At 43.8% G+C, this 27,618-nt stretch overlaps 1 protein-coding gene and 1 long non-coding RNA gene across 3 annotated transcripts; both read right to left on the minus strand.

Annotated features, from left to right (window-relative positions):
• Nucleotides 1-142: 142 nt before the first annotated feature.
• LOC112874492 (ubiquitin-like) lies at nucleotides 143-2,365 on the minus strand. 2 transcript variants are annotated; one of them, XM_025937831.1, is made up of 4 exons: nucleotides 2,103-2,365; nucleotides 1,740-1,982; nucleotides 1,038-1,104; nucleotides 143-595 (listed from the first exon to the last, which is right to left on the minus strand). In XM_025937831.1, exons 1-4 carry the CDS (start codon nucleotides 2,309-2,311, stop codon nucleotides 542-544), a joined length of 573 nt encoding a protein of 190 aa, XP_025793616.1. In that variant the 5' UTR covers nucleotides 2,312-2,365; the 3' UTR covers nucleotides 143-541. The 2 variants fall into 2 exon arrangements, with proteins under 2 accessions (XP_025793616.1, XP_025793617.1); XM_025937832.1 differs by having other exon boundaries at nucleotides 147-595; nucleotides 1,740-1,935.
• A 1,783-nt stretch (nucleotides 2,366-4,148) lies between these two features.
• On the minus strand, nucleotides 4,149-27,175 carry LOC112874493. The gene is made up of 4 exons (XR_003224989.1): nucleotides 26,925-27,175; nucleotides 26,656-26,754; nucleotides 4,834-4,900; nucleotides 4,149-4,371 (listed from the first exon to the last, which is right to left on the minus strand). It is a non-coding gene; the product is annotated as an uncharacterized LOC112874493 (long non-coding RNA).
• Between the last annotated feature and the right edge of the window lie 443 nt (nucleotides 27,176-27,618).

The following is a 27,618-nucleotide window of genomic DNA, read 5'->3' on the forward strand; positions in this document are numbered from 1 at the left end:
ACGGCATCTCGTAGGCGATGGGTGGGTCGGTGGCCCACCGGTTTGTCCCTCCAGTATCATCGTTTGCACAGAGCATCATACCGGTGAACACCATGTTAACAGTTAACTCAATGAACTATTCTAAGTCCTCCACTTTAGCATCTAGCTTAATAGAAAAATTAATTGCAAGTAGAAATATCTCATTGGCCACATAACCTGTAATCATCGTTTGCACAGAACCTCATCCCGGTGAACACCATGTTAACAGTTAACTGAAGCATGGCAGTGTGGCACCAACTACATGAACAGAGGGTAACCGGAAGCCGGAATTTCAAAAGACAGAAAACGGAGCAGCATTCAAAGCAGGGAAGTGCTCATCCCAGCCAAGAGAGTTAAGCTACCATATCAAGCTATCAACTAGCATTAACCACGCCGTCAAGATAACCCAAGCATTCAGAAGAGTAGTCGATGTTCAGTATCCAGGAGGAATTTTGTGCCGCAGCAAAGCTTTAAAAGACTGATACTCTGATATCAAACCGAGACAGTTGATTCAACAGGTGAGTCAGGTGCAGGACCTGAAAGAGTACTTGAAGAAGCCCAGCTTCCTTCGCCTCAGCTGAAAACAATACATTTGGACATAATATATCAGATCAAACAATGAAAAGGAACTAATATTGTTATGGTTAGCAACGATAGAAAACTCGGAGCATATATTACTTTGTTACAAACAGTTCTTAAATGAGAAGAGCCTTTCTGTTGAGGTTCCAAAACTTGGACAGTACCCAAAACTAAAAATGTATAAATATTACCCACCATAAATTTAAATCTAAAGCAGGCATAACATCAAAATACGAAACCGTAAAAGATCGATCAAGGTCTAAAACGCTAGGTGTGAACGTGAGAACCTAGAGCACATTTTTTGCAAGGAACAACCTAGAGCACAGTGATGCCAAGCTGACAACTAACAAAAACTCTCAAACATGGACCCAAATCATACTTCAATGTCGCTAATATCTAATATGGCCAATAAGATAGGGATGGAATAAACTAACGCCCACCTGGTTGCTGTGGCCACACTTCTTCTTGCGGCAGTTCCTGGACCCAGGGGGCAGGGTAGCATAGCATCTGGAGGGAGAAAAATGGTGAATACAGATATGCTTTGTCATGTCCATTGCAAGCACAAAATGATTTACCAACTTTTTGTGGGGAATTATTAACCAACTTATCATCTAAGCCAATCCAAGAGACATACAAAACATGCAAGAATTGTAGTTTAAACGAATGTGATTTTAGAGCTTGTTCAGGTAACTTACTCGCACATCTATTTGAGTAACCAATTTTGTTGCCAGATAATTGTAGTGTAAATAATCACAAATGCTTCGATTTCGAAACGCATAATATGCACTCAATAACAGATTAACGAACAAAACCATTCATGCAGTTGCAGCAAAGTACTGACTGGGAAATTGGTTCGTAAAGCGATTTTGTGGATTCAACTAATTCATCATTCCTGCCCTCCAATGGACCTCAAAACCATGCAATTAACTTGCCAGCATGACGAACAAGGGACCTGATTGGAAATTACAACTCAGGCAAAGTAAAAAGGACCTTTCCATCCTACCAGTGACAAACAACCGCTGGACTTAGACAACACTAGAAACAATGCAGCAGATCGGTCGTTGCCGTCACTCGATCAAGTTTCACAGATCACGCAAACACATCCATACAATACATGGTGCGTGTGCATCTTGAATACTTACTTGCGGCAGATCATCTTGTTGATTGTGTGCTTGTACACGAGGGCGCGGAGGTTTGGCTCGATCCAGCAGTAGCCGCCGAGGAGGCCAAGCTCCATGTGAAGCGTGGACTCCTTCTGGATGCCGTAGTCGGCCATGGTGCGGCCGTCCTCCAGCTGCGTCCCCGCGAAGATGAGCCGCGGCTCGTCCGCGGCGACGCCTACAAGCACACGACAACCGATCGATTGAGCACGGATCGAGCAAAACCTAACCAAAAAAAATTGACGCACGCGGGGCAGCCGAACTAGTAAACACAAAACGAAGCAACGCGAGGTGGAGCACGATGCAGCGGCCAACAAAGGCAGCAACACAGATACACGCCAGTACCTTCCTTGTCCTGGATCTCGGCCTTGACGGCGGCGACGGTGTCGCCGCTCTCGACCTCGAGGACGGCGGTCTTCCCCGTCAGCGTCTTCACGAAGACCTGCATCTCCTCGATCTCGCTGGAGTCCTCGACCTGGTTCGAGGGAGCGATCGCTTGGTGATGGCGGTTGGAGTGGAGCCAAAAGGCAGCGGCGCGGGTGCGGGCGTGACATAGCCGGCGGCCACGGCCAGCCGCAACCGCAAGGCCCTGCGTAGCGCGCCCGCCAAGTCACCGTGGAGAGGAAAACCTTAGCTGCCAACCTGGCGCTCAAATGACACTACGATAGTTAGGAACGGTAACCACCTGTATTAGCGCGCTAATACTCATTTGCCTCTCACTGAGGCGTTGCTAATTATTTCCGGCCCAGATCGGCCCATCTGACAGTAACAGCCTCGGCCCAGCGCGTAACGAACGGCTTCGGTAGTGAGCTGGCCGGTGGATAAGGTGTTCCGATCCGAACGCGCGTTGATCTAGCAGAATGGGGGCTGAATGGCTGATTGCCCAATGGAAGCGAACGATCGCAGCAACTTAAGTTTTTGGTATTTCTTCTCTGCAAAAATGAAGACAGAAAGGTTGTTTTATTTGTTTATCAGCGTTTGGTTTAACAATATGATTGTTAGAAATTCAGGAAATATAGGGTATGCAGCTAAATTAGAATTACTTATTTTTATGCTTTATCAGTTTTTTCATATTCTAACATTTCTTATATTTTTATCATATGGTTATGATATATATATATATATTTATTACTACCAATAATTATATGTGTTTTCAATCCTTATGCTTAGTTTGTTTTGCATCATAGTATTTACTTGAATCCTTAGCTTGAATTATGTGTTTAACATATTTATATGCTCATCAGTTGAAGTAGGCTACTATACGCATATATATACTTATATAGGAGCCCTTTCGGATAAGTTCTTGATGATGGCAGAGGTAGATAATTTAGATGTAGGATTAATACTTGATTAGTTTATTTTTAATAATGGTGGAGGTGGGTGAATAAGATGCAAATTTATAGGGTTACTTTAGAATTTTCACAATAGTATATGCGGGTAATTTAGATAAAGATCAAGGGTTACTTTGTATCATCTCTATAATGGTAATGGTGGGTAATTTAGATATGGATTTAGGAGGTTCGTTAGACTATTTTTGTAATAGCAAAGGTAGGTGACTTAGGTAATATAGGTTAAGGGGTTACTTTAGAAATATATTACATATTCTTCAATATTTTTTTGTGTGAAGAGAAAGAAAGTGGATCGGGGTTAAACTAGCTAGCACATTCATTTCAGGTATAAGTTGGGAAACATATATGATGTAGTTCTCTTAGCCAAACCAAACTCAGGTTGATATAAGCTATACGAAGGTCTTAATTTGGATGTACATACAATCCGATCAACCCGCAACTCCGAAGGGAACCAACCATGACTAGACCTTTTCCCAAGAAACTCCTAATACGAGGCATCTGAATAAAATTTGATAAGAGAGAGGATGTTTATAAATTTGTGATAACTACTTATTTATGAGTGAGATATGTTTCATGCAAATACCCACATTTTCATAATGATAGAGGCAGACAATTTTTTTTAAAAAATATAATAGATCCAATAGCTATTAGCACCCAAGATCATTAGAGTCTACTACCGAATTGATGTTCAGATGTTTCTTATTTTTAGGAGAATTATTCTAGCACTCTAGCGCACATCACGAGGCTTAACAACTCTAGTTAGTATAATAGTAAGATAAAATGAGCCACATAAGCTCTTGTATTGCATAGTTCAAAGTATTTTGCGTCTAGCTCACTGAAACTTTCTAAACTGCAAGTGCGAATCTCATGGACAATACAACTGTATCACGACCGCATCTCATAGTTTGCAGAAAGCATAATCACGGGCACGGCGAGCTCCACGTTAACAGTTAAATGAAGCACGGCACCAACGAATTTAGCAGAGTAGCCGGAATTCAACATTCAGCGGCAACTTTAAAAGACGAGAAAATGTAGCAGCACACAGAGCCGGGAGTGTTCATTCAGCCAAGAATAAGTTCAACTACCATGTTAAGTAGCATTTCTTAACCATGCTATCAAGTATCAACATAACCCAAGCATTCAGAAGCGTAGTCCATGACTCCATGTTCAGTATCCAGGAGCAACTTTACGCCACGGCAAAACTAGAGAAGACGATACTAACTCCAACGGGACCTGTGCGGGTCCCTGGAATTCTTCAGCCTCAGCTGAAAAGAACAAATCGGGCAAAATACATCAGACCAGACAAGGCAAAGCATTATGCAGTATGCACCACAATGCTACGACAATGCTATCGTCAGCTGCTATATCTAAATGAAAAATTTAGAATATATGAAATGTTACAAATAATTCTTAAATAAGAAGAGCGTTTTGTTGAGATATTGAGCGCAGTATGCACCACAATAAATCTGAAACGCGCGCAACATACAAGCAAATCTGAAACTGCAGAGATATGGATCATAGTAGATACCACATGAACCAAAATATAAAGCAGGATTACATTTCTGAACAACATCAAGCTCTAAAATGCTAAGCATGAGCTTGAGTACCTAGAAGCTAGAGCACAGTGATGCCAACTAATAGCGACTTTGAAATATTAAACGCAAACCGTATTTATTTGGAGTCAGTAATAAGGCCAACATATGCTGATGGGAGAAACAAAGGCTCACCTGGTTGCTGTGGCCACATTTCTTCTTGCGGCAGTTCTTGGCGCCAAGCGGCAGGCGAGCATAGCACCTGAAAAACAAACATCATGAATAAGATAAACCTTGTCATGTGCACTACAACCACAAAGTCCTAATCCAACTTTTTCGTATGGGTAACATTTTCAAGACCAACTTATTATCTAAGTGAATTCAAGAGACACACTCAGTACAGAACAGGCAAGATGAAAATTGCTGGTCAAAAGAGCAATTTGATTTGGGAGTTTGTTCCACAACGTTAACCGGCACATCTGATTGAAAAACAAATGATAACAGTAATAAATGATATTATTTCAAAAGTCATACAAAGGTACTGGTAACCGACCAAGGAACATAATAACCTCTGCAGTTGCAGCAACGTACTGAAAGGGAAATTGGCAGCACAAACAGAAGTAAAGTTTTTTTTCCATAAGGTGATTTTGCAGGTTCAACCGATTCAAAACCATTCTTGCCATGCCATCCCACGAACCTCAAAAACCATGCAACTCATGGGGAAGCAAAAAAGAATTATGCTGCCTCTAAAGATAACTGCTTAATAACTGATGCAAGCAAATCCACGCAAACTCACTACAAATCCACAGGTGTGTCTAATCTAGCTAGTGTGTGCTTACTTGCGGCAGATCATCTTGTTGACGTTGTACTTGTACGCGAGGGCCAGAAGGGTTGGCGAGATCCGCCAGCAGAAGTAGGCGCCGCCGAGGAGGCCAAGCTCCAAGTGAAGCATGGACTACTCCTGGATGGTGTAGTTGGCCAGGCATAATTCTAGATCCTATGAACCAAGTCCAATCTATATATAAGATGGTCCAATTCGTTATCAAGATGCCCAAATGACAATGGAGACAGATTGGATAAAGTTTAGTACATGCGTCGCTTAAACCGATGGCATGATCATATAACGGGTCGGTGCATTACTAGTTGAAACAACGATCAATTACAGAAGGATCCAGTTGCACCGGTTGAACCGACACTATAAGAATAGAGGCATCGGTGCAATGAAAAAATAACATGATGATCAAGTGGAAAAATGACAGAGTGAAAGCATCTAGGCCCCTAATTCGTGTTTTGGTAATTAATGATAACGGTTTGTGGATTAACAATTCTTTTTGAGAAGATGAGTATAGGTTGATCCACGGATGAATGAGAGTTACTTGTGAACGTGTGGATTTTTGGAGACGATGAGAAAAGTTTGGGCTCAAGACAAAGGTATAAAATAGGGTCTTTTGAATTTTACCGGTCATAAGGTGTTTGGTGGATGATAAGTGACCGGATTTATTGGTTAGATAGCCGTACTATCAAGAGGGGTCATTTACTCGTGCTTGACGGGTCTCTAGGGCCATTTTGCTCAAAATATCTAAGTGCATGCATGAAGGCTAACTACGCTTTGTCGGGTTTTGAAAAAGATCATGTTTGAGATCTGACTGCTCAAGCGCGGACGGTCCGCGCCTGGGGTGCGGACGGTCCGCTACCGTTACAGAAGGATTAGTGGGAATCTCTTGTGCCTGGCGGACGGTCCGCCACTCTAACTCACTTTTGTTCCAGAAAGGGTGTTCTCTGGTCTGTCTAAATGGTCTGGTCCGCGGACGGTCCGCAGCTGGGGCGCGGACGGTCCGCAGGCTCTCTGATAACTTGATCCAGAAACTTTGCTGTCTCTGCCTGTTCTTCTAGGATGAACTGCGAACGGTCCGCTATTTTTGGGCGGACAGTCTGCTGGCTAATTTCTGGGTTGTTCCAGAGACTGGTTCGTTTCTGGAGCTGTGGAACTCTTAACTGCGGACGGTCCGCCGATTGTGCGCGGACGGTCCGCCAGGGCTGTAACGGCTAGTTCTGACACGCATTTAATGCTCTCTGACTCTCTGGTTTATAACGGCGGACGGTCCGGTTTTTGAAACCGGACGGTCCGCGATCTCGCAGAAAAGACTGTAACGGCTAGTTTTTGATGGGATGTCTATATATACCCAATGCCCGGCCTTTGGGTCTCTCTCTTGGCTATTTGGACTGCATTCTTGACCCTCTAGTGCTAAGACATCCCCCTCTCTCACACACTTGCTAAGGATTTGCATTTTTGAGAGTGAGAGTGCTTCCTAGTGCATTGCATCAAGAGTTTGAACTTTGTGGCACTAGGGAATCTTCAAGCAAGGATCATTGGCTTGTTACTATTGGGAGTTACCGCTCCCTAGACGGCTTGGAGAAGGTGATTTCGTGGAGCTTCTTGAAGGAGATTGTTGAGAAGCCTCGATTTCGGTTGTGAGAGGTTTTGTGCTCACCTTACCGGAGTGGTGAAGAGCAACTCTAGTGAAATCGAGGTGTGGAGCGGTTCCTTATTTCTAACCGGCTCAAGATCAAGAGGTTCTTGATAAGAGGAGCGGTTGATTCTTGGAATTCACCTCAACGTGGATTAGGGGTGACGGCAATTCATCGATACCACGGGATAAATTTGTGTGTGAAGCTTGGTTATCTTTCTTGCTCACTTTAATTGTTGTGAAAGATATCTAGGCCCCTAAGTGGGTTTTGGTGATAAATGACAAAGCATATGTATATTTAATCGTGTTATTAAGCATGTGTGCAGGTGCTAATGGTGACTAAGCAAAGCTTTTAGAGAAGCGTGATCCCTCAAAAAGGATATGAAAAGCGGCGTCCTCAAGTGTTCTTAAGGACTAGATTTTATTTTTGAAATTGAGTATAGGAACGCCGTACTATCAAGGGAAACTTTGATCCACTAGTGTAGACATGGTAGTTGTGCTCAAGAGAACCCACAAAAATCATAAGAAACCATCTCAACACTTAGAAAGAGACTTAAATGTGAAATTCAGTGTCTAACCCGGAGTGTCCGGGTCTCAGTCCGGAATTTCCGGACAGAATGTCCGGAGTATCCGGACGTATATCCGGAGTGTCCGGGTTACTGTTTCCGGTCTGCAACCTGGAAACTCCAGTATTATGTCCGGAGACTCCGGATCCCCTGTCCGGAGTATCCGGACACAGGTCCGGAGTATCCGGGTTACAGAAGATGAACCGTCATCTCCACATCAAGATCAACCTCAGGCTGAACAAGAAGTCGAGCCTATACAACATGAAGCTCAAATTGCTCATCCAAGAATTCATCAAATTATCCAAAAGGATCATCCCGTAGATAACATCCTTGGAAGCATAAACAAAGGGGTAACTACTCGTTCTCGTTTAGCAACCTTTTGTGAGCATTACTCGTTTGTTTCTTCTTTGGAACCACTTAAGGTTGAAGAAGCTTTGGATGATCCGGATTGGGTGATGGCCATGCAAGAAGAATTGAACAACTTCACACGGAATGAAGTCTGGTCCTTGGTAGAAAGACCCAAGCAAAACGTCATTGGAACAAAGTGGGTCTTTCGAAACAAACAAGACGAACATGGCGTGGTAACAAGAAACAAGGCAAGGTTGGTTGCTCAAGGCTTCACACAAATCGAAGATTTGGATTTTGGTGAGACTTATGCACCCGTAGCTAGGCTTGAGTCAATTCGTATCTTGCTTGCCTTTGCAACTCACCATGATTTCAAGCTATACCAAATGGATATGAAGAGTGCTTTTCTTAATGGACCAATCACCGAATTGGTGTATGTTGAGCAACCACCGAGTTTTGAAGATCCTAAGCTATCTAATCACGTCTACAAGCTTCATAAGGCGCTCTATGGGCTTAATTAAGCTCCTAGAGCATGGTATGAATGTCTTAAGGATTTTCTCTCAAGGAAAGGCTTTGAGATAGGCAAAGCCGATCCTACTCTTTTCACTCGCAAAGTTGATAAAGAAATTTTTGTGTGCCAAATATATGTCGATGACATTATATTTGGTTCTACTAATCAATCTTGGTGCGAGGATTTTAGTAGGATCATGACGAAGAGATTCGAGATGTCCATGATGGGAGAGTTGACATTCTTACTTGGATTTCAAATCAGGCAACTCAAGGAAGGAACCTTTATTTGTCAAACCAAGTATACCAAATATATGTTGAAGAAGTTTGACATGGAGAATGCCAAGCCTATCAAGACACCTATGCCGACTAATGGACATCTCGATCTAAATGAAGATGGTAAGGCCGTAGATCAAAAGGTATATCGCTCCATGATTGGATCCCTTCTTTATCTTTGTGCATCTAGGCCCGATATCATGCTTAGTGTGTGCATGTGTGCAAGGTTTCAAGCTAATCCCAAGGAATGTCATCTTATGGCTGTTAAGAGAATTCTAAGATATTTAGTTTTTACTCCGTACCTTGGCTTGTGGTATCCCAAGGGCTCCACTTTCAATCTACTTGGCTACTCCGATTCGGATTATGCCGGTTGCAAGGTAGATAGGAAGAGTACATCGGGGACTTGTCAATTCCTTGGCCGATCCCTTGTGTCTTGGAGTTCCAAGAAACAAAATTCCGTTGCCTTATCCACTGCCGAAGCCGAATATGTTGCTGCAGGTGCTTGTTGTGCACAATTACTTTGGATGAAATCCACCTTGAGCGACTTTGGTTGTAAGTTTAGCAAGATCCCACTCTTGTGTGACAATGAGAGTGCAATCAAGCTAGCTAACAACCCCGTTAACCACTCAAGAACCAAACATATTGACATAAGGCACCATTTCTTGAGAGACCATGAAGCCAAAGGAGATATCGTTTTAAGTCATGTGAGCACCGATAAACAACTAGCCGATATCTTCACTAAACCACTTGATGAGCAAAGGTTTTGTACTTTGAGGAGTGAGCTAAATATTTTGGATTCTCGTAACTTAGTTTGAGATCATGCACATGTTTGAGTGCTATAGAGAAATTGGTTTTTGAAAAATCTACTAAAATTGCTAGGAGTGTGACTTTCAAAATAATTTGAATCTTTTCTTGCTTACTTGAGACTATTGTTCCCATTGTTGATTGCTGGCTAGTCTCAAGTTAAGTAAGACTCTCACATCACTAGATCTCTCATATCAAAATTCAATCCTATTATCATTGGAATCCATCTCAGTTTTAGGGGGAGCCGGATACTCCGGACACACGTCCGGATATTCCAGATATCCGGATACTCCGGATATATGTCCGGATACTCCGGATGGTAAAACCATCTTATATATACCGCGGGGGGTCGGTCAAAAACGGTTCTATCTCTTATTTTTCACCTCCACCGCGTCTCTCCTCCTCTTCACTGCCTCCCACTCGCCCAAGGGGCGATTTCCACCACATTTTCCCGTAAGATTTGCGAATCGTTGAAGGGAGTGCTTTCTCTCGTCCGGAATTTCCGGAGAACGCTTTGGATTTGGAGTTTCCCGCGCTTTCCTCTTCATTAAGGCTATAGGACGTGAGCGTGCACCTGCTTCTTCCGGTCAGAGACGGCAAAAACGCCATCATGATCCTCAAATCCAAGAGGAGGAAGTTTCACCTCCTAGTCCTTCTCCAAGAGAACTTCGTTCTCGTCACCGTCCGGGCAAAGAGCCTGCAGGAAGCAGCTCACAAGCCCGTCCACCTCGTCAAGCTCCTTACATGATGCCAAGCATGGCCGTGCCTCCTCCTTCTCGGGCTAATCCATCGAGATGGGGAATTGCTTGGGATATCTGCCCTCGCACTCCTCCTCGTCTTCAAGTTGAATATCCACAAGATCATCGCCAATATTCTAGGTGCCCAAAGCTTCACCGTCCTCAAATTCTCACTGAGTTTACTGTTTCTATGGGATGGAATTATTTCAAGCAGACTGTGGCTCTTACGGATGCACGCAAGGAGGACGTTTACAAGTATGAGAAGGCTGAAAATTTGGAAAGGAGATTTTGGTGTCAGTTGCATCAAGATTTCTACTCCTCCGTTGTCATGCGCAAGGGCAAAGCTCCCATTGTTCCTTGTAAGTATGTTGATTGGGATTATTTTGAGAGGATGAATGACCCATTCTTCAATCAAGCTATTGCAAAGTGCAAGGAATTTGGTCTTTATGACATCATGGGATTTCAGTATGATTGGAATGAGGAGATTCTTGCTCAATTTCACTCCTCTCTATTTTATGATGCAAGGCAAATTGTTTTCTTTTGGACCACCGAGGGAGTGAAATATGGAGTTGACTACATGACATTCTCTAGACTCCTTGGACTTGGCTCAGAGGATGAGAAGAGGGATCCTATTCATGTGGAACATCAGTTAAAGCCAAGTCAATTACCGGCTCTTTTCTACAACCCCATTCTAGCGGAAGCCGGCAATGCAAGCACTCTTCAACCTTTCTACTACACCATGAATCAATTCTTTCGTGCCACCATTGATGCTAAGGATGGTAATGCCACTGCTCTTAGGTACTTTGCTTGCAATCTCCTTGCCCGTGTCATACCCGGTGGGCGACCCTTCTCTATTATGGATTTCATTTGGAATGAATTAAGGAGGACGATGAATGATCCATAAAAGTTTCTACCATCTGCTCCTTACATCATGTATATGATTGAGAGGGTTACCAAGGTTAGCTTTCCCAAGGATTGCAAGCATGCTGCTCTACACCTTCCTCCTCGATCCGGTGATGCACCGCACGCTCCTCCTCTTCATGCCGGTGCCACAAGGAACCCAAGGTTTGACCCAGCTCCATCTTATTCGGGTTCATCTTCTTCTCGCCGTGGTCATCATGATTCGTTTATCAAGAGGGCTCTTAAGAGCATATTCTGCATGTGCAAGACTGCAACACAAGAGATCAATGAAAACCGCCGTGACATTATTGAGATTAAGAGTCATTTGGGGCTTCTGGCGGATCCATACCATGAGTTGCCCGAGTTTGATGATCCATTTGCCGAATGGGATGCTGCGGATGAGGCCGCCACTGCAGCTGCTCATGCTCCTCTTCCTCGCCCACGTCAGCGTACACGTGCCCCTACACGATCCCGTCGCTCTCCTCCTCGTGGCCAAGAGATATTTGATGAAGAGGAAGAGACCGAGGAAGAAGCACCTCCAAACTACCGCGAAATCCCCGATTCGGATGAGGATGAGGACACCTCCGATGAGGATGCCCAAGATGATGATGAGTAGAAGACCTTCTTGCCATTTTTCATTTCCTTTTTGTCACTTGATGACAAAGGGGGAGTGAAAATATCATTTATGTACTCATTTGGGCGTTGTATCAACTTTATGCGTTTCTTTTGAACAATTCTCATGTAAGGACTATGTGGTGTGAGGAACTTTGTAATGTGTGCTACTCTGTGGTTTACTAGTTTGCAGTTTGTTTTAAGGATGAGCTGATAGTGTGATCTTAATTTGATTATGATGCAATGTTATTTTTTTTCTGAGTTCTGACCTGATGGTCCGGATACTCCGGAAAACATTCCGGATACTCCGGACATATGTTCCGGAGTCTCCGGACATAAACCCGGAGTCTCCGGGTTATCTTGTTCAAACACTAGTGTTTCTTGATTATATGACATGACATCTGCATTACACACTTTTCAGCACATACATGCTCACCCCACTGTAGAATGTATAAAGAGTTTCCATATCTTTTTCTAATATGCCAATCTTGACTTTAGAGAAGTCAATTTGAAATTCAAATTCATGGCATACATTAAGGGGGAGCTCTTTACATGCTTAAGATTACATTTTTATGATTATCAAATGAGATATATGTGGGTTGTCATCAATCACCAAAAAGGGGGAGATTGAAAGATATCTAGGCCCCTAAGTGGGTTTTGGTGATAAATGACAAAGCACATGTATATTTAATCGTGTTATTAAGCATGTGTGCAGGTGCTAATGGTGACTAAGCAGCGTCCTCAAGTGTTCTTAAGGACTAGATTTTATTTTTGAAATTGAGTATAGGAACGCCGTACTATCAAGGGGAACTTTGATCCACTAGTGTAGACATGGTAGTTGTGCTCAAGAGAACCCACAAAAATTATAAGAAACCATCTCAACACTCAGAAAGAGACTTAAATGTGAAATTCAGTGTCTAACCTGGAGTGTCCGGGTCTCAGTCCGGAATTTCCGGACAGAATGTCCGGAGTATCCGGACGTATACCCGGAGTGTCCGGGTTACTGTTTCCGGTCTGCAAATCAAGTTTGGTCCGGAGTCTCCGGACCCCTATGTCCGGAGTATCTGGACATATACCCGGACTTTTCGGGTACCGCTCTCCCAACGGCTAGTTTCTGGGAGAGGGGGTATAAATACCCCCATACCCCCTCTCACTTTCTCACTCTTGCTCATTTTCGACCAGAACTGCAGAAAACCAAAAGAGAGCCCTCTCACTCCCCATTTGCTCCATTCTTGAGTGATTTTCTTTGGGGTTTGAAGTGAAATTGTTGCAAGAGCTAAGATTGTGCAAGTAAGCCTTGATTTCATCTCTTGAGCACATCAATCCAAGTCTAGCCCGTGGATTCTAGTTTATTACTCTTGGAGCTCCAAGCTCCTAGACGGCTAGGCGTCGCTTGTTATTGCGTGATTGATTTGTGAGCATCACAGCTGGTTTGTAATCTTCATTCCTCTCCGAGGAATTCATAGTAAGTGACCCTAGGGTTTGAGCGTTGGTCTCACCCTTGGGAAAGGAGCATAGGAGTTCTTGAGCACCGTCTCTTGAATTCTTCCTCAACGGAGACGTAGCTCCTTTGGGAGTGAACTTCGGGAAACAAATTCTGTGTCTCTCTCGCAATTTTAGTATACATTTGTATTTGTTTGCTTGTGAGACTAACCTTTTAGGGTTTGAGGGCGATCTATCATTGTATAGGTCTCAGGAGTAAGACAACTGGTGAGAAACACCTCAGAGGTACCACTAGTCCCTCTAAATTTACTGGATTCAACTTACAGCATCTTTATCTGTGATTAGTAGCACTTTCTTTCATACCCGGATAGTCCGGACATTATCTCCGGAAACTCCGGATACTATATCCGGAATATCCGGACATATATCCGGAGTATCCGGACACTTGTGTTACTAACCGTGCTCGAAGTGTTTTTTAAGTTGCAGATTAGCCTATTCACCCCCCTCTAGGCATCTTGAGGTCCTTTCATGTTGTTTTATTTTGAGCAATTTACTTTACTAGAGCTTGAATTATATTTTGTCACCATAGATTGCAAACCTTTCTAGAGATAGTAGTAGCATGACATAGGGCTTTCTTTTGTTACTAACTAAGTTTCTCTAGTGTTGTTGGTTTTAATTTTAAACCGCCTATTCACCCCTACTCTAGTCGGTGTTCTTGATCCTACAAGTGGTACCAGAGCTAAGTACTCCATTAATTGCGGATTTAACCATCTTGGAGTAGAACAATGACTAGTGATAATGGAATTCATGTTGGGAAGCCACCGTTCTTTGATGGGAACAATTATGATTATTGGAAGACTAGGATGTCGGCTCATATCAAAGCCATGAGTAAAAAGCTATGGAGAGTGGTAAATGATGGATATATCATTTTGGACTCAAAAAATTTGACACCCCTAGAAGAGGAAAATGAGATACTAAATGATCAAGGGGTCAATGTGCTCTTTAGTGCCCTTAGTGTGACCGAATTTAATAGAGTCAAGAGTCTCACAAATGCACATGACATATGGGAAAAGCTCATGGAAATTCATGAGGGCACATCAAGTGTGAAGGAGGCCAAGTTATATTTGCTTAAGGGCAATTTTAGTGAATTTACCATGAAGAAGGATGAGAGTATAGCCGAGATGTTCAACCGGCTAAATGACATTGTGAATGACCTCAAGGGATTTGGATTTGAGGTACCGGATGCGGATTTCAACCACAAGTTTTTTAGATGCCTTCCGGAAAGATATGATACAATTGTGACCTTGCTTGTAAGGTCAAATGTGAAGATCGCAACTCCCACACAAATATTGGGAGAAGTTCTCACTCATGACATGTTCAAGAAATCTCAAGATGAAGCTCATGGGGGAGAAATTGATATGAAAAAGAAAAATGTGGCATTCAAAGCTCAAGATAGCAAAAAGGAAGAAGAAAGTGAGTGCCAAGAAGAAGAATCGGATGAAGAGATGGCTCTCTTTGTGAAGAGATTCAATAGAATGATGAACAAGAAGAACTTTGGCAAGAAAGGTCAATCATCAAGAAAAAATCCTTTTATGGACAAGACTTGCTTCCAATGCGGTGAAATGGGTCATATTAGTGTCAATTGTCCAAACAAGAAAGATGACAAGAACAAGAAGGACAAGAAAAATGATGAAAAGAAGAAGAAGAAGTTCATCAAGAAGAAGAAGAATGGTCAAGCTTATTTTATTGAGTGGGATTCCGATGCAAGCTCCGATGATGATGATGATGATGACAAGCCATCCAAGGGAGTTGCCGGGATCGCCATCAAGGAGGCTCCATCACTCTTCTCCACAGCACATTGTCTTATGGCAAAGGGTGGTGCAAAGGTACAACAAGCTGATGAACTTGATGAACTTTCATATGATGATCTTATTGAAATGCTCAATGATGCCGATGAATTCAAGACAAAAGAAAAGGCCAAGTTAAAGGAATTGAAGTTGAAGTTTTCTTCTCTTCAAGATTCCTATGAGTAGCTAAAGACTTCACATGAGAATCTCAAAAAAACTCATGAGAAGCTTGAGGAAGCTCACAATGCCCTACTTAATCATGAAAGAAAAGCAACATTGAGCATTGGTGTGAGTTGTGACTTAATTGATGATAAATCTTGTGGTTCTAGTTCTACTAACTCTCTTTGCACCAAAATTGATGACTCATCTTGCAATGAATCTCTCATTATGGAAAATGATTTGTTAAAAAAAGAGGTTACTTGCTTGACTAATGATTTGAGAAAGTGCTATGATAGTAGAGCCATGTTTAATCATTGTTGGGCAAGTTAAAAGTTCACCTTGAACAAGGGTTTGGATATATTCCTAAGAAAGGGAAGAAGGCTTTTGTGCAAACCAAAACTACGTTTGTGAAGAGTAGTGGTAAGTCATATTGTGAAAAATGCAAGAAGGTTGGTCATGTTGAGAAGAATTGCACCAACATGAAAGTCATATCCTTTGATTCAAGTTACATTCTTATGAGAAATTCAAATGGCAATGTTAGTGCAAAATTTGTTGGAATACCTATAGATGGTGCTAAAAAGAATGTCATTTGGGTACCAAAAGTCTTGATCGCTAACGTTGAAGGACCCAAGAAAGTTTGGGTACCTAAAAGAGTTATCTCTTTGTTGTAGGTAAACTACAAGTCCGGAGGAGATCCAATGATGTTTTCCTCTCTAGATGAAAATGTGGATGGCTATAGTGATATTATCTTTGGTGACAATAGCCGAGGCAAAGTCAAAAGAGTTGGTACAATTTCAATCTCAAGTGATCATTCTCTTTCAAAAGTATTGTTGGTTGATTCTCTCAAGTTTAATCTCTTAGCGGTCACTCAACTTTGTGATTTTGGATATAAGTGTAGTTTTACTAAAGATGATGTTGTAGTGATTAGCTTGGATGGAAAAAATCACATCTTTACGGGATTTAGATATGAGGATGTATATCTTGTGGATTTTGCTACTAAAGAGGCCAACTTGTCTACATGTTTGTTCACTCAATCATCTTTGGGTTGGTTATGGCATAGAAGACTTGGTCATGTTGGCATGAAACAACTCAACCGTCTCATAAAGCATGATTTAGTAGTTGGCTTGAAAAATGTGAAGTTTGAGAAATATAAGTTATGTAGTGCATGTCAAGCTGGGAAGCAAGTTGCAAATGCTCATCCAACTAAGAGTGTCATGTCAACCGAGAGACCATTGGAATTATTGCATATTGATTTATTTGGTCCTACTACTTATAGAAGTATTGGTGGAAATTGCTATTGTCTTATGGTAGTGGATGATTACTCAAGGTATACTTGGGTTTTCTTTCTTCATGACAAAGCCGATACTTATGACATATTCAAAAAATTCTTAACAAGGGCCGAAAATGAATTTGAACTCAAGGTGAAGAAAGTGAGGAGTGACAACGGAAGTGAATTTAAAAACATAAGAGTTGAAGAATGGTGTGATGAGAAAGGAATCAAACATGAATTTTCAACCAAGTACACTCCGGAATAAAATGATCTTGTTGAGCGGAAAAATAGAACCTTGATTGATATGGCAAGATCAATGCTCTCCGAGTACAATGTTTCCGATAGCTTTTGGGCCGAAGCAATCAACACGGCTTGCCATGCGTCTAATAGATTGTATTGTCATAGATTTCATAACAAGACCCCATATGAGTTGCTCATTGGAAGGAAACCAAATATATCATATTTTAGAGTGTTTGGTTGCAAATGCTATATTCTCAAGAAGGGAACTCGGTTATCAAAGTTCCAAACCAAATGTGATGAGGGTTTTCTTCTCGGGTATTTATCTTGTAGCAAAGCTTATCGGGTTTACAACAAAACACATGGTATTGTTGAAGAAGCATATGATGTTGAATTTGATGAAACAAATGGGTCTCATAATGAACAAGAAAATCTTGATGATGTGAGAAGTGATGGTTTAAGAAATGCAATGAAAAATATGTCAATTGGTGATGTTAGACCAAGAGAAGTAGATGAAAGTGATGATGGTCATTCTATCTCTATTAGAGTTAATCCTTCAACCTCTATCTCAAATGATCAAGCACAACAAATAGTACAAGATTCTAGTAACGATGATACTCAAGTACAAGATCAAGTTGGTTCATCAAGTACACCTTCTCCATCAACTCAAGAACCCATCGCTCTTCAAAGAACTCATCATATTCTTGCAAAGGATCATCCCGTGGATCAAATTATGGGTGATATTAGTAAGTGTGTCCAAACTCAATCTCGCATTGCTTCATTTTGTAAATATTATTATTTTGTATCTTTTCTTAAATCTAACCGTGTACATGATGCATTGAGAGATCCGGATTGGGTGAATGCTATGCATGAAGAATTGAATAATTTCACCCGGAATCAAGTTTGGGACCTAGTTGAGAGGCCTAGAAATTATAATGTTATTGGCACTAAATGGGTTTTTAGAAACAAGCAAAATGAAGATGGAATGGTTGTGAGAAACAAAGCAAGATTGGTGGCTCAAGGCTTCACTCAAGTCGAAGGTTTGGATTTCGGTGAAACTTTTGCCCCCGTTGCTAGACTAGAAGCTATTAGTATCTTATTAGCTTATGCTTGCTCTCACAACATAAAACTTTTTCAAATGGATGTGAAAAGTGCTTTCTTAAATGGCAAGATTAGTGAACTTGTTTTTGTTGAGCAACCTCCCGGTTTTGAAGATCCCAAGAAGCCTAATCATGTATATAAGCTCTCTAAAACTCTTTATGGTTTGAAGCAAGCTCCACGAGCTTGGTATGAAAGATTGAGAGACTTTCTTATTTCCAAGGGATTTAAAATTGGTAAGGTTGACACTACCTTGTTCACTAAATCCATTGGTAAGGATTTGTTCGTTTGTCAAATTTATGTTGATGACATTATCTTTGGTTCAACTAACCCAAGTTTTTGTGAAGAATTTGGTGAAATGATGTCTAGGGAATTTGAGATGTCCATGATCGGTGAATTGAGTTTTTTTCTTGGACTTCAAATCAAGCAACTCAAGGAAGGCACCTTTGTGTGTCAATCAAAATATGTGAAGGATATCTTGAAGAAATTTGGTATGGAAGATGCAAAACCAATCAAGACTCCTATGGCCACAAATGGGCATCTCGACCTAGATGAGTGAGGTAATCCGGTTGATCAAAAGCTTTACCGCTCTATGATTGGTAGTTTGCTTTATTTGACCGCATCTAGGCCCGATATCATGTTTAGTGTTTGCATGTGTGCACGATTTCAAGCCGCACCTAGAGAATGTCATTTGACCGCCGTCAAAAGGATTTTGAGATACTTGAAATATACTCCTAATATTGGTTTATGGTATCCCAAGGGTGCTCACTTTGATTTGGTTGGATTCTCGGATTCCGACTATGCGGGGTGCAAGGTTGATAGGAAGAGCACTTCCGGTTGTTGTCAATTTCTTGGAAGGTCTCTTGTCTCTTGGTTTTCAAAGAAACAAAACTCCGTGGCTCTTTCAACCGCGGAAGCGGAATGTATTTCGGCCGGAAGTTGTTGTGCACAATTGTTATGGATGAAGCAAACTCTTCTTGACTATAGTGTGAAATTTGATGAAATTCTCTTGTTGTGTGATAATGAAAGTGCCATGAAAATTGCTATTAACCCGGTTCAACATTCAAGAACCAAGCATATTGATATTCATCATCATTTCCTTAGAGATCATGTGAACAAGGGTGATATCAAGATTGATGGTATTGGCACGGAGGATCAATTAGCCGATATATTTACTAAGCCCTTGGATGAATCTCGGTTTTGCAAGTTGAGAAATGAGTTAAACATCATTGACTTCTCAAATGTGGCTTGAAAACTAGCACATGTGGCATATGGTTCTTCCATGTTTTCCTTGTTTTAATTTTCTGAATTTTTGAAGGATTTTTGAGCCGTTTATGACTTTTCATGATTTCACTCGATTTATTTTTGAATTCTTGTCATAACTTGCTCATGTGAGAGTTTAGAAGGTTTTCATGCACAATTTTAGATTTTTAGATTTTTATATGAGCAATGATCCCATATTAAAGTTGGAATTGTGAAAATTGGCAAAATTCTGAACAGATTGAAACTTGGTACCGCGGACGGTCCGCGTGTATGTGGCGGACGGTCCGCGGTTCATGAGAAATTGTTCACCAGAGGCACTGCAAATGATTTTTGGACGCAGAGTTATGAAGCGGACGGTCCGCGGGTAAGAGGCGGACGGTCCGCAGGTCATCAGGATTGATCACCAGAGGCTCTGCAGAGTTGATGTCAGCAGTAAAATTTCAAGGCGGACGGTCCGCCTGGACGTAGCGGACGGTCCGCGACTGGATAGAAAGATGGGGCCGACCAGACTTGGCTTATATTAGGCTGTCTCTTTCTCTCCTCCCACCAAACCGAGCCTTTCTCTCCAAAAGCACTCTCTCTTTCTCTCTCAAACACGTGGGGAAGACTTCAAGGTCAAGGATTTTTGGCGTGATTCGCGGACAGTCCGAGCACATCCCCGGACTCTTATCGAGATTCTTCATCATGTCCTCTCGGTATTTCGATGAATCCCTAACTCTTGTTCTTCGATTTACTCATTGGAAAGAGTTAGAGTTAGTTGCTCCGATCTACTTTTGGGCCATGGATTCTTGTAAATTCTTGGGGCATTTTGTTCCTAGTGATGAGGAGATGGTGTAGTTTTAATTCGGTTGGTGGATTTGAATCTAAACTCAAATTATGGATGGATCAAATGTTGGGGCGACTGGTGTGTTCATGCGCTAAACAGACGAGTCGCGGACGGTCCGCGTTCAGTAGGCGGACGGTCCGCGTCAGCAAGCGGACGGTCCGCTAGTGTCTCGCGGACGGTCCGCGAGTGGCAATTTTTTTAGCAAGATTCTGAATTGACTTATATGATTATGGATTGGATATCTCACTTTTGTAATTGTTCGTATGGTCAATTCTTGATCTCAGGCCATCTCGGAAAATTCTCAAGGCTTTCACATCAAAAATCAAGAAGGCTGGGACATCAAAGAGGCAAAGAGACGGTGATAACTCCGATGACTCAGACTATGATCCTAATCCTAGTGAGATGGCTGCAGCATCCTCAGTGGGTGGTGTTGGTGATGGATCTTCAGAGGAGGAATTTGAGGATTTTGAAGATGATGTTACTGTCTTGATGGGGCTAGATCTTCCTAGCCGACAGTGGACTGCTGAGAGCTATGCCAATGCTAGAGCAGTGAATCAGTTCGACATGCCTTGTGACACCAACATTCTCTTTTTCAGAACCAAGGTACAACAAGATGCTTACTTCGGTCATCTAGTTAAGAAGACTGTGTTCAAACATCAAACCATTGACCTGGGGTATATGAGATCACATCCTGTCATGACTGATCTAGTGGATAGATTTGTGGAAATGGGGTTGGCAAATTTTCTGCAACATAGATGTGATTGGAATGAAACAGTCATACGTCAGTTCTATGCCACTCTAGAGATTGATATGGCAGCAGGCATACTTAGATGGTCAACTGGGAAGAGAACATATTTTGCCACATTTGCTCAGTTTGCTGCAGCTAATCAGTTAGACTATGATTTCATCAATAGTGAGCAAAGCATGAATGTTGTCTTAGAAAATCCTCTAGATGAGAATGACTACCCCATGTACTATGAGCCTGCACATCTTGGTATAGCCAGAAGCTTTAGGGGAACTCAGGGTCTGAGGCATCATCCTGCAGTGATCAATAAAATTGCAAGAGTCACATTCATGCCTAAGAGTGGAAACAAGAACAAAGTTAGAGGGCTCTATTGGAATGTGATTTCTCATATCATGAATGGGAATAGAATTGATGTCATTGCTCTCATTATGGATCAGCTTGTAGATTTAAAGCTCAATATGGAGATGAAATTATACTTTGCTCCATACATTATGTCCATCATCAAGGCAAAGACATCTTTTAGGGGCATTTGTGAGTGCAAGCATACTCCTTTTCGGCCCTTCAAGAACGATCATGCTTTTCTTATGATGCCGTTGACTCCTTTCACTGGAGATGCTGAAGCACAGGGGCATGGTGGTGATGACGATAGTGACGATGACGCTCACATAGGAGCAGCTGCAGCTCAGCATGGCATGCCACCACCACCCCCTCCTGTACAGCAGCAGTGGGCTCCTCCAGCTGGCTACTTTGATCCTTATTTTACATCCATGCAAGAGAATCTCTCCTCTCGGATTGCCGGGTTGACTAGTCAGATGCAGAGTCAGATGGATCTTAACTTCCAGAACATGCAGCAGCAGATGTTCCAGCCCATGATGGCTCAGATGCAGGGTGTTCAGGAGAGTTTACACTCAGATATTGCAGCTCTTGACTCCCGTTTTGAGGATTTGCCTTCATCTGAGCAGTTTGAGCAGCTCGAGCATAGGCAGCAGCATTTAGAGCAGCGCTTTGACACCTTCAGCACAGCCTTCACCGGGTTTTCTGGCCACTTCTACTCAGTGTTCCCGGCTCCAGTGCCGCCTCCAGAGTTCTACCCGCACCAGCCGTTCTAACCACCGCCACCTCCTCCACCGCCGATGGATTGATCCTTTTGGAAATTGATGCCAAAGGGGGAGAAGGAGCTTTGGAGTGCTTTGATCTAGGGGGAGCTCATGGATTTTCTCATGGAACTCATTCGCTTTTGCTTCCGCTTGCCACTAATATTTTAATTTGTGTTGAACTCTATTGGATGAACTTATGTTTTATATCTTGCGTGGATTTGGCTTGTCATTGGTGATGAACTATGTTGATTTATGCTACTTCTATTTACTTATATTCATCTTGTGGTTGTGAGGCTATGGTAATCAAGCTAAAATTCATGTCATATATATTGTGTATCTTGTATGCCTCGATTTCCACTTGTAGGGAAAACTCCATCAAAATGTTCATATATAGATATGTGTGCTCTGGATATTCATTCAAATTTATATGCACATATCAAGGGGGAGTTCTCTCTACTCATCGAACTTGGTGAACTTATTCATACAATATTCTGAAATTTTCAAGAAAAATGAGTAAGTTTTTCAAAAGTTCAATTTCAAGTTCACCTTATGCCTAGTGTATGAAGTTGACTTGAACACTTTTATCACTCCAAAACTTAGTGTTGTCATCAATTACCAAAAAGGGGGAGATTGAAAGCATCTAGGCCCCTAATTCGTGTTTTGGTAATTAATGATAACGGTTTGTGGATTAACAATTCTTTTTGAGAAGATGAGTATAGGTTGATCCACGGATGAATTAGAGTTACTTGTGAACGTGTGGATTTTTGGAGACGATGAGAAAAGTTTGGGCTCAAGGCAAAGGTATAAAATAGGATCTTTTGAATTTTACCGGTCACAAGGTGTTTGGTGGATGATAAGTGACCGGATTTGTTGGTTAGATAGCCGTACTATCAAGAGGGGTCATTTACTCGTGCTTGACGGGTCTCTAGTGCCATTTTGCTCAAAATATCTAAGTGCATGCATGAAGGCTAACTACACTTTGTCGGGTTTTGAAAAAGATCATGTTTGAGATCTGACTGCTCAAGCGCGGACGGTCCGCGCCTGGGGTGCGGACGGTCCGCTACCGTTACAGAAGGATTAGTGGGAATCTCTTGTGCCTGGCGGACGGTCCGGCTCTCTTGGGCGGACGGTCCGCCACTCTAACTCACTTTTGTTCCAGAAAGGGTGTTCTCTGGTCTGTCTAAATGGTCTGGTCCACGGACGGTCCGCAGCTGGGGCGCGGACGGTTCGCAGGCTCTCTGATAACTTGATCCAGAAACTTTGCTGTCTCTGCCTGTTCTTCTAGGATGAACTGCGGACGGTCCGCTATTTTTGGGCGGACAGTCCGCTGGCTAATTTCTGGGTTGTTCCAGAGACTGGTTCGTTTCTGGAGCTGTGGAACTCTTAACTGTGGACGGTCCGCCGATTGTGCGCGGACGGTCCGCCAGGGCTGTAACGGCTAGTTCTGACACGCATTTAATGCTCTCTGACTCTCTGGTTTATAACGGCGGACGGTCCGGTTTTTGAAACCGGACGGTCCGCGATCTCGCAGAAAAGACTGTAACGGCTAGTTTTTGATGGGATGTCTATATATACCCAATGCCCGGCCTTTGGGTCTCTCTCTTGGCCATTTGGACTGCATTCTTGACCCTCTAGTGCTAAGACATCCCCCTCTCTCACACACTTGCTAAGGATTTGCATTTTTGAGAGTGAAAGTGCTTCCTAGTGCATTGCATCAAGAGTTTGAGCTTTGTAGCACTAGGGAATCTTCAAGCAAGGATCATTGGCTTGTTACTCTTGGGAGTTGCCGCTCCCTAGACGCCTTGGAGAAGGTGATTTCGTGGAGCTTCTTGAAGGAGATTGTTGAGAAGCCCCGATTTCGGTTGTGAGAGGTTTTGTGCTCACCTTACCGGAGTGGTGAAGAGCAATTCTAGTGAAATCGAGGTGTGGAGCGGTTCCTTGTTTCTAGCCGGCTCAAGATCAAGAGGTTCTTGATAAGAGGAGCGGTTGATTCTTGGAATTCACCTCAACGTGGATTAGGGGTGACCGGCAAGTCATCGATACCACGGGATAAATTTGTGTGTCAAGCTTGGTTATCTTTCTTGCTCACTTTAATTGTTGTTTTATTTTGAGCAATTTACTTTACTAGAGCTTGAATTATATTTTGTCACCCTAGGTTGCAAACCTTTCTAGAGATAGTGGTAGCATGACATAGGGATTTCTTTTGTTACTAACTAAATTTCTCTAGTGTTGTTAGTTTTAGTTTTAAACCGCCTATTCACCCCCCCCCTCTAGTCGGTGTTCTTGATCCTACATAGAGACACCGGTTAAACCGACGGCGTAAAAGAAGACGTCAGTGCAAGCGTGCTATGGTTACTTAGTACGCATGTTTTGGTGCTATAAGGGTTTCCAAGCAAAGTCTTCAGCACTGGTTGAAACGACAGTGCGTCGATGCATTGCGTCGGTGCAATGACGCAAGCAAGCTCAGGCGTAGCGGAGAGACGTTCAACGGCTAGTATCCAGATTCGGAGTGACTGGTTAAACCAATGGTTATGACCGATTTAACCAACTTAATAAGTTTTTTTAGAAAAGCAAGTAACGGTTAGGAGTGTATCTCTAGCCCATATAAAGCCTTACCCGGTCATTTGAGGTGGCTGGAGTTCGTGAGAAGCTATAAAAATTCTGAAGATGTTGTCCAAGCCAACCAAAGAGCTCATTGATTAAATTTTTAGGTTTAGCACAAGTTTTGTGAGGTGTAGTGCTAGACTTAGCTCTAGAGAGAGCGTGAAAGCAAGGTATTGTGACGTTGTGTTGGTTCTTGAGTGAACCTCAATCTTATTTTGGTGTGATGTCGGAGGAAATCTCCAGCCGGGTGGCGGAATGCACCCGCCTAATCCTAGTTTAGGAAGAGTTTGGGGGAGATCTAGGAGCGCTTGATCGATGAACGGATGAACACGGGAAGGACACGAGGATTTAGAGTGGTTCGGGCCGCCGGAGCGTAATACCCTACGTCCACTTTAGAGCTGTATTGCTTGAGTGTGCTTGTAAATCTAGACCTTCTGTAAGCCTGGGAAGGAACCTCATTTCCTAACGAGTACACTCTCCCTTTTATAGACAAAGGGAAGTGCTTACACTGTGCGGGGCCCCGACAGGTGGGCCCGGCCAACAGGAGCCTGTTATATGAAAGATATGGAGATCTTCCTCTCCAGCTCCTCTCTGTAGTCCTCTCGATCGGGAAGTTGATGTGCGTATCTGCAACCAGGATATGGCCGTGTGCCGCCTTGCCGGCACAGTGACTGTTGTCCGTGTTACCCAACAGTGGAAGCCGTGCTGTCACTGTTGGGTCAGGACCCTCTGACAGACGAAGGAGCAACGCTGACCCGCCGCGCCGTCACCTCCGCGCAAACTGTTGCAGCGCACGCCTCGGCACACCTGCAGCAGGCCATCATCACTCACGCGCGCGGCGCCGTGATATGACTACACACCGTCTGCCCGCGCGCAGAGCACAGTGACGCGCCGCCTTGGAAACAGGCGGGCTTACCGTGGTGTCAGTTGGGCAGACCATGCTTTGACTCGGGCGCACCCGGCCCACCTACCCGCATTTAATGCGGTTGTTGGGCTGGCGTCCCGTGGAGGGCCTTCTGCCAGGGGCACGTGGCAGAGCCGGCCCTGGAGTTGCCACCTTAGCGGCACGTGGCGGCGCCGGACCCTATCCCGGAGGAAAAGAGGGGTCCGGGCCCCCGAGGCCAGTTGGAGAGACAGGCCCATAGGGGTCTGGCTCTCACACATGTCGGCGCCGGACCCCCTGGGGGGTCCAGGCCTGTGGAGGCCATCCCCGAGTACCTTGTCCTGATGGGCACGTGGGGGCGCCGGACCTATATGAACTCGGGGGGAGGTCCGGAGACCACAATCCCAGCTGTCAGATCCGAGCCGTATGTCCCGTCTCCCAGAGGATAAGGGTGAGGTCACGGATAACCTCGTGTCCATCAGGGCGGACAGACTGTCAGGTGACTCCCTGACGGGCTAGGCCCGCGGAGAGGCAGATCTCCTCGTGGTGGACTATTACGACCTTCTGGTCGTTGAGCAGTTCTTTAGCGATGATGGAGGATAGGCGGTCGAGCATGTGGTGGCGCGCGTCCACCACGATGCGCTTGGCGCACACGCCGGAGCCAGACACCATCGCGCCCTTACCTGTGAGGCGACAGCGAGACGCTAAGAGTCTGGACACCCTAGCAGGAGGTACCCCTGTCCGTATGTACCGACATGAGCCGACCCCTTGGAGTTTTGGTGACTCGCTGGCAAGTCATCGACCCCCGGTTTGGTGTGGAGCTGCGACGACGGCTTTGTACTGGGGATGTGGAGATCCCATCCTTCATGGAGAAGCTCCTCAGTGAAAAACGGTATCGAGGTGACCGGGGACTTGGCGAGAGTTTTGGTGGCTAAACCTTCGTGGTGAGTCAAGAAGAGTTCCGAAAAAAACTTGGTGACCGAAAAATGATACTTTTAGTGAGTGCTTTAAGAACGTGGACTATGGGTGGCTTTGTGCCTACCGATACCACGGGATAAATCACGCGTCAAGAGTTTGCTTTCTCTCATCCCCTTTACGTTTCCGTATTTCATATTGCAACTTGTGTATCTTTACATTGTTAGTGTAGCGTAGTATTTTGTTAGGATTAGTTATAGGTTGCAAAACTCTTTAGAACGAGAGTTTCACACTGGATGAACCGTAGTTGCATATTTAGATAGCATATTTTATTTAGATAGCATATTTTAGTTTATATTTTGTGCTAACTAGTTTAAGCTATAGTTTAAATTATAGATTAAGATTTTAAAATTACCTCTCACCGTCTCCCCTTTTAGACGAGGAGCACCCATTCTGCAGCCGTCCGCCAGCTGCGTCCCCGCGAAGATGAGCCGCTGCTGGTCCGCGGCGATACCTGCACACACACAGCGATCGGTCGAGCACAGATCAAGCACAACCCAAACTCATTGACGGCCATTTTTTCTGTTGCACGAGGGCAAGGAGCCCATCAAAAGCAAATTACGCGGAGATCTGCAGAACGCAAGGTAGGCATGAAGAATTAAGAAAGTTCCGGCGTGCCCGTACCTTGTCCTGGATTTTCGCCTTGACGGTGGCGAAGGTGTCGCCGCTCTCGACCTCGAGGATGGCGGTCTCCCCCGTCAGCGTCTTCACGGAGACTTGCGTCGTCTCCTCCTCCGCGATCTCACGCACCAGGTTCGATGGATGAAGCGGAATGGGAAGTTGGGAACCAAGGCTCGGCGCGGCGGGCTTGGTGCTTTATAGCCGGCGGCCCCGGCCACATCTACCAGCAAGGCCCGGTACGTAGCGCGGCCGCCAAGTTACCGGGGTCCGGGGAGAGGAAAACCTAAGGTGCCTACGTGGCGCTCAAATGGCGAAACCGAGGAACGGTAAACCGCCTCTCTAGCGCGCCAACACTAATGCGATTACTAATTATTATGTACAGCCCAGATCGGCCCACGGGCCATAGGGGTATCCTGACTTTGCTAATTCTCTCTGCGCTCCACACTCTGCTTCTGACTGAACGTCCGTCCGATGCCGGGCTGCCGGCCCAAAGATTCAATGGCTGCGTGCAGGTGGCTCTCTGTTCGTACTAGTATATACTTCGTAGTCGACCTTTGGTGCTTTACCAAGATGTCTCGGATTTGCCATATTAATTCCCTTTGTTTAGCTGGGCTGGGTGATTTTTGTTACTCCGTACCAGCACGATTGTGCTTGTGCCACAGTGCCACTTCAATGTAGTCCTTAGAGGCTAAGGACA

This window comes from Panicum hallii, chromosome 9 (genome assembly GCF_002211085.1).
Source record: "Panicum hallii strain FIL2 chromosome 9, PHallii_v3.1, whole genome shotgun sequence".
In the NCBI taxonomy this organism is placed as follows: Eukaryota; Viridiplantae; Streptophyta; class Magnoliopsida; order Poales; family Poaceae; genus Panicum; species Panicum hallii.

Bases quoted from the DNA above. Each gene is read 5' to 3' on its own strand.
- LOC112874492 (XM_025937831.1), bottom strand. From the start codon at position 2,311: ATGTCACGCCCGCACCCGCGCCGCTGCCTTTTGGCTCCACTCCAACCG. The intron at 1,983-2,102 runs GTACTGGCGTGT...TTTTTTGGTTAG, and splicing joins CGAGATCCAGGACAAGGAAG to GTTTTGCTCGATCCGTGCTC. The intron at 596-1,037 runs GTGGGCGTTAGT...TATTGTTTTCAG, and splicing joins AGTGTGGCCACAGCAACCAG to CTGAGGCGAAGGAAGCTGGG.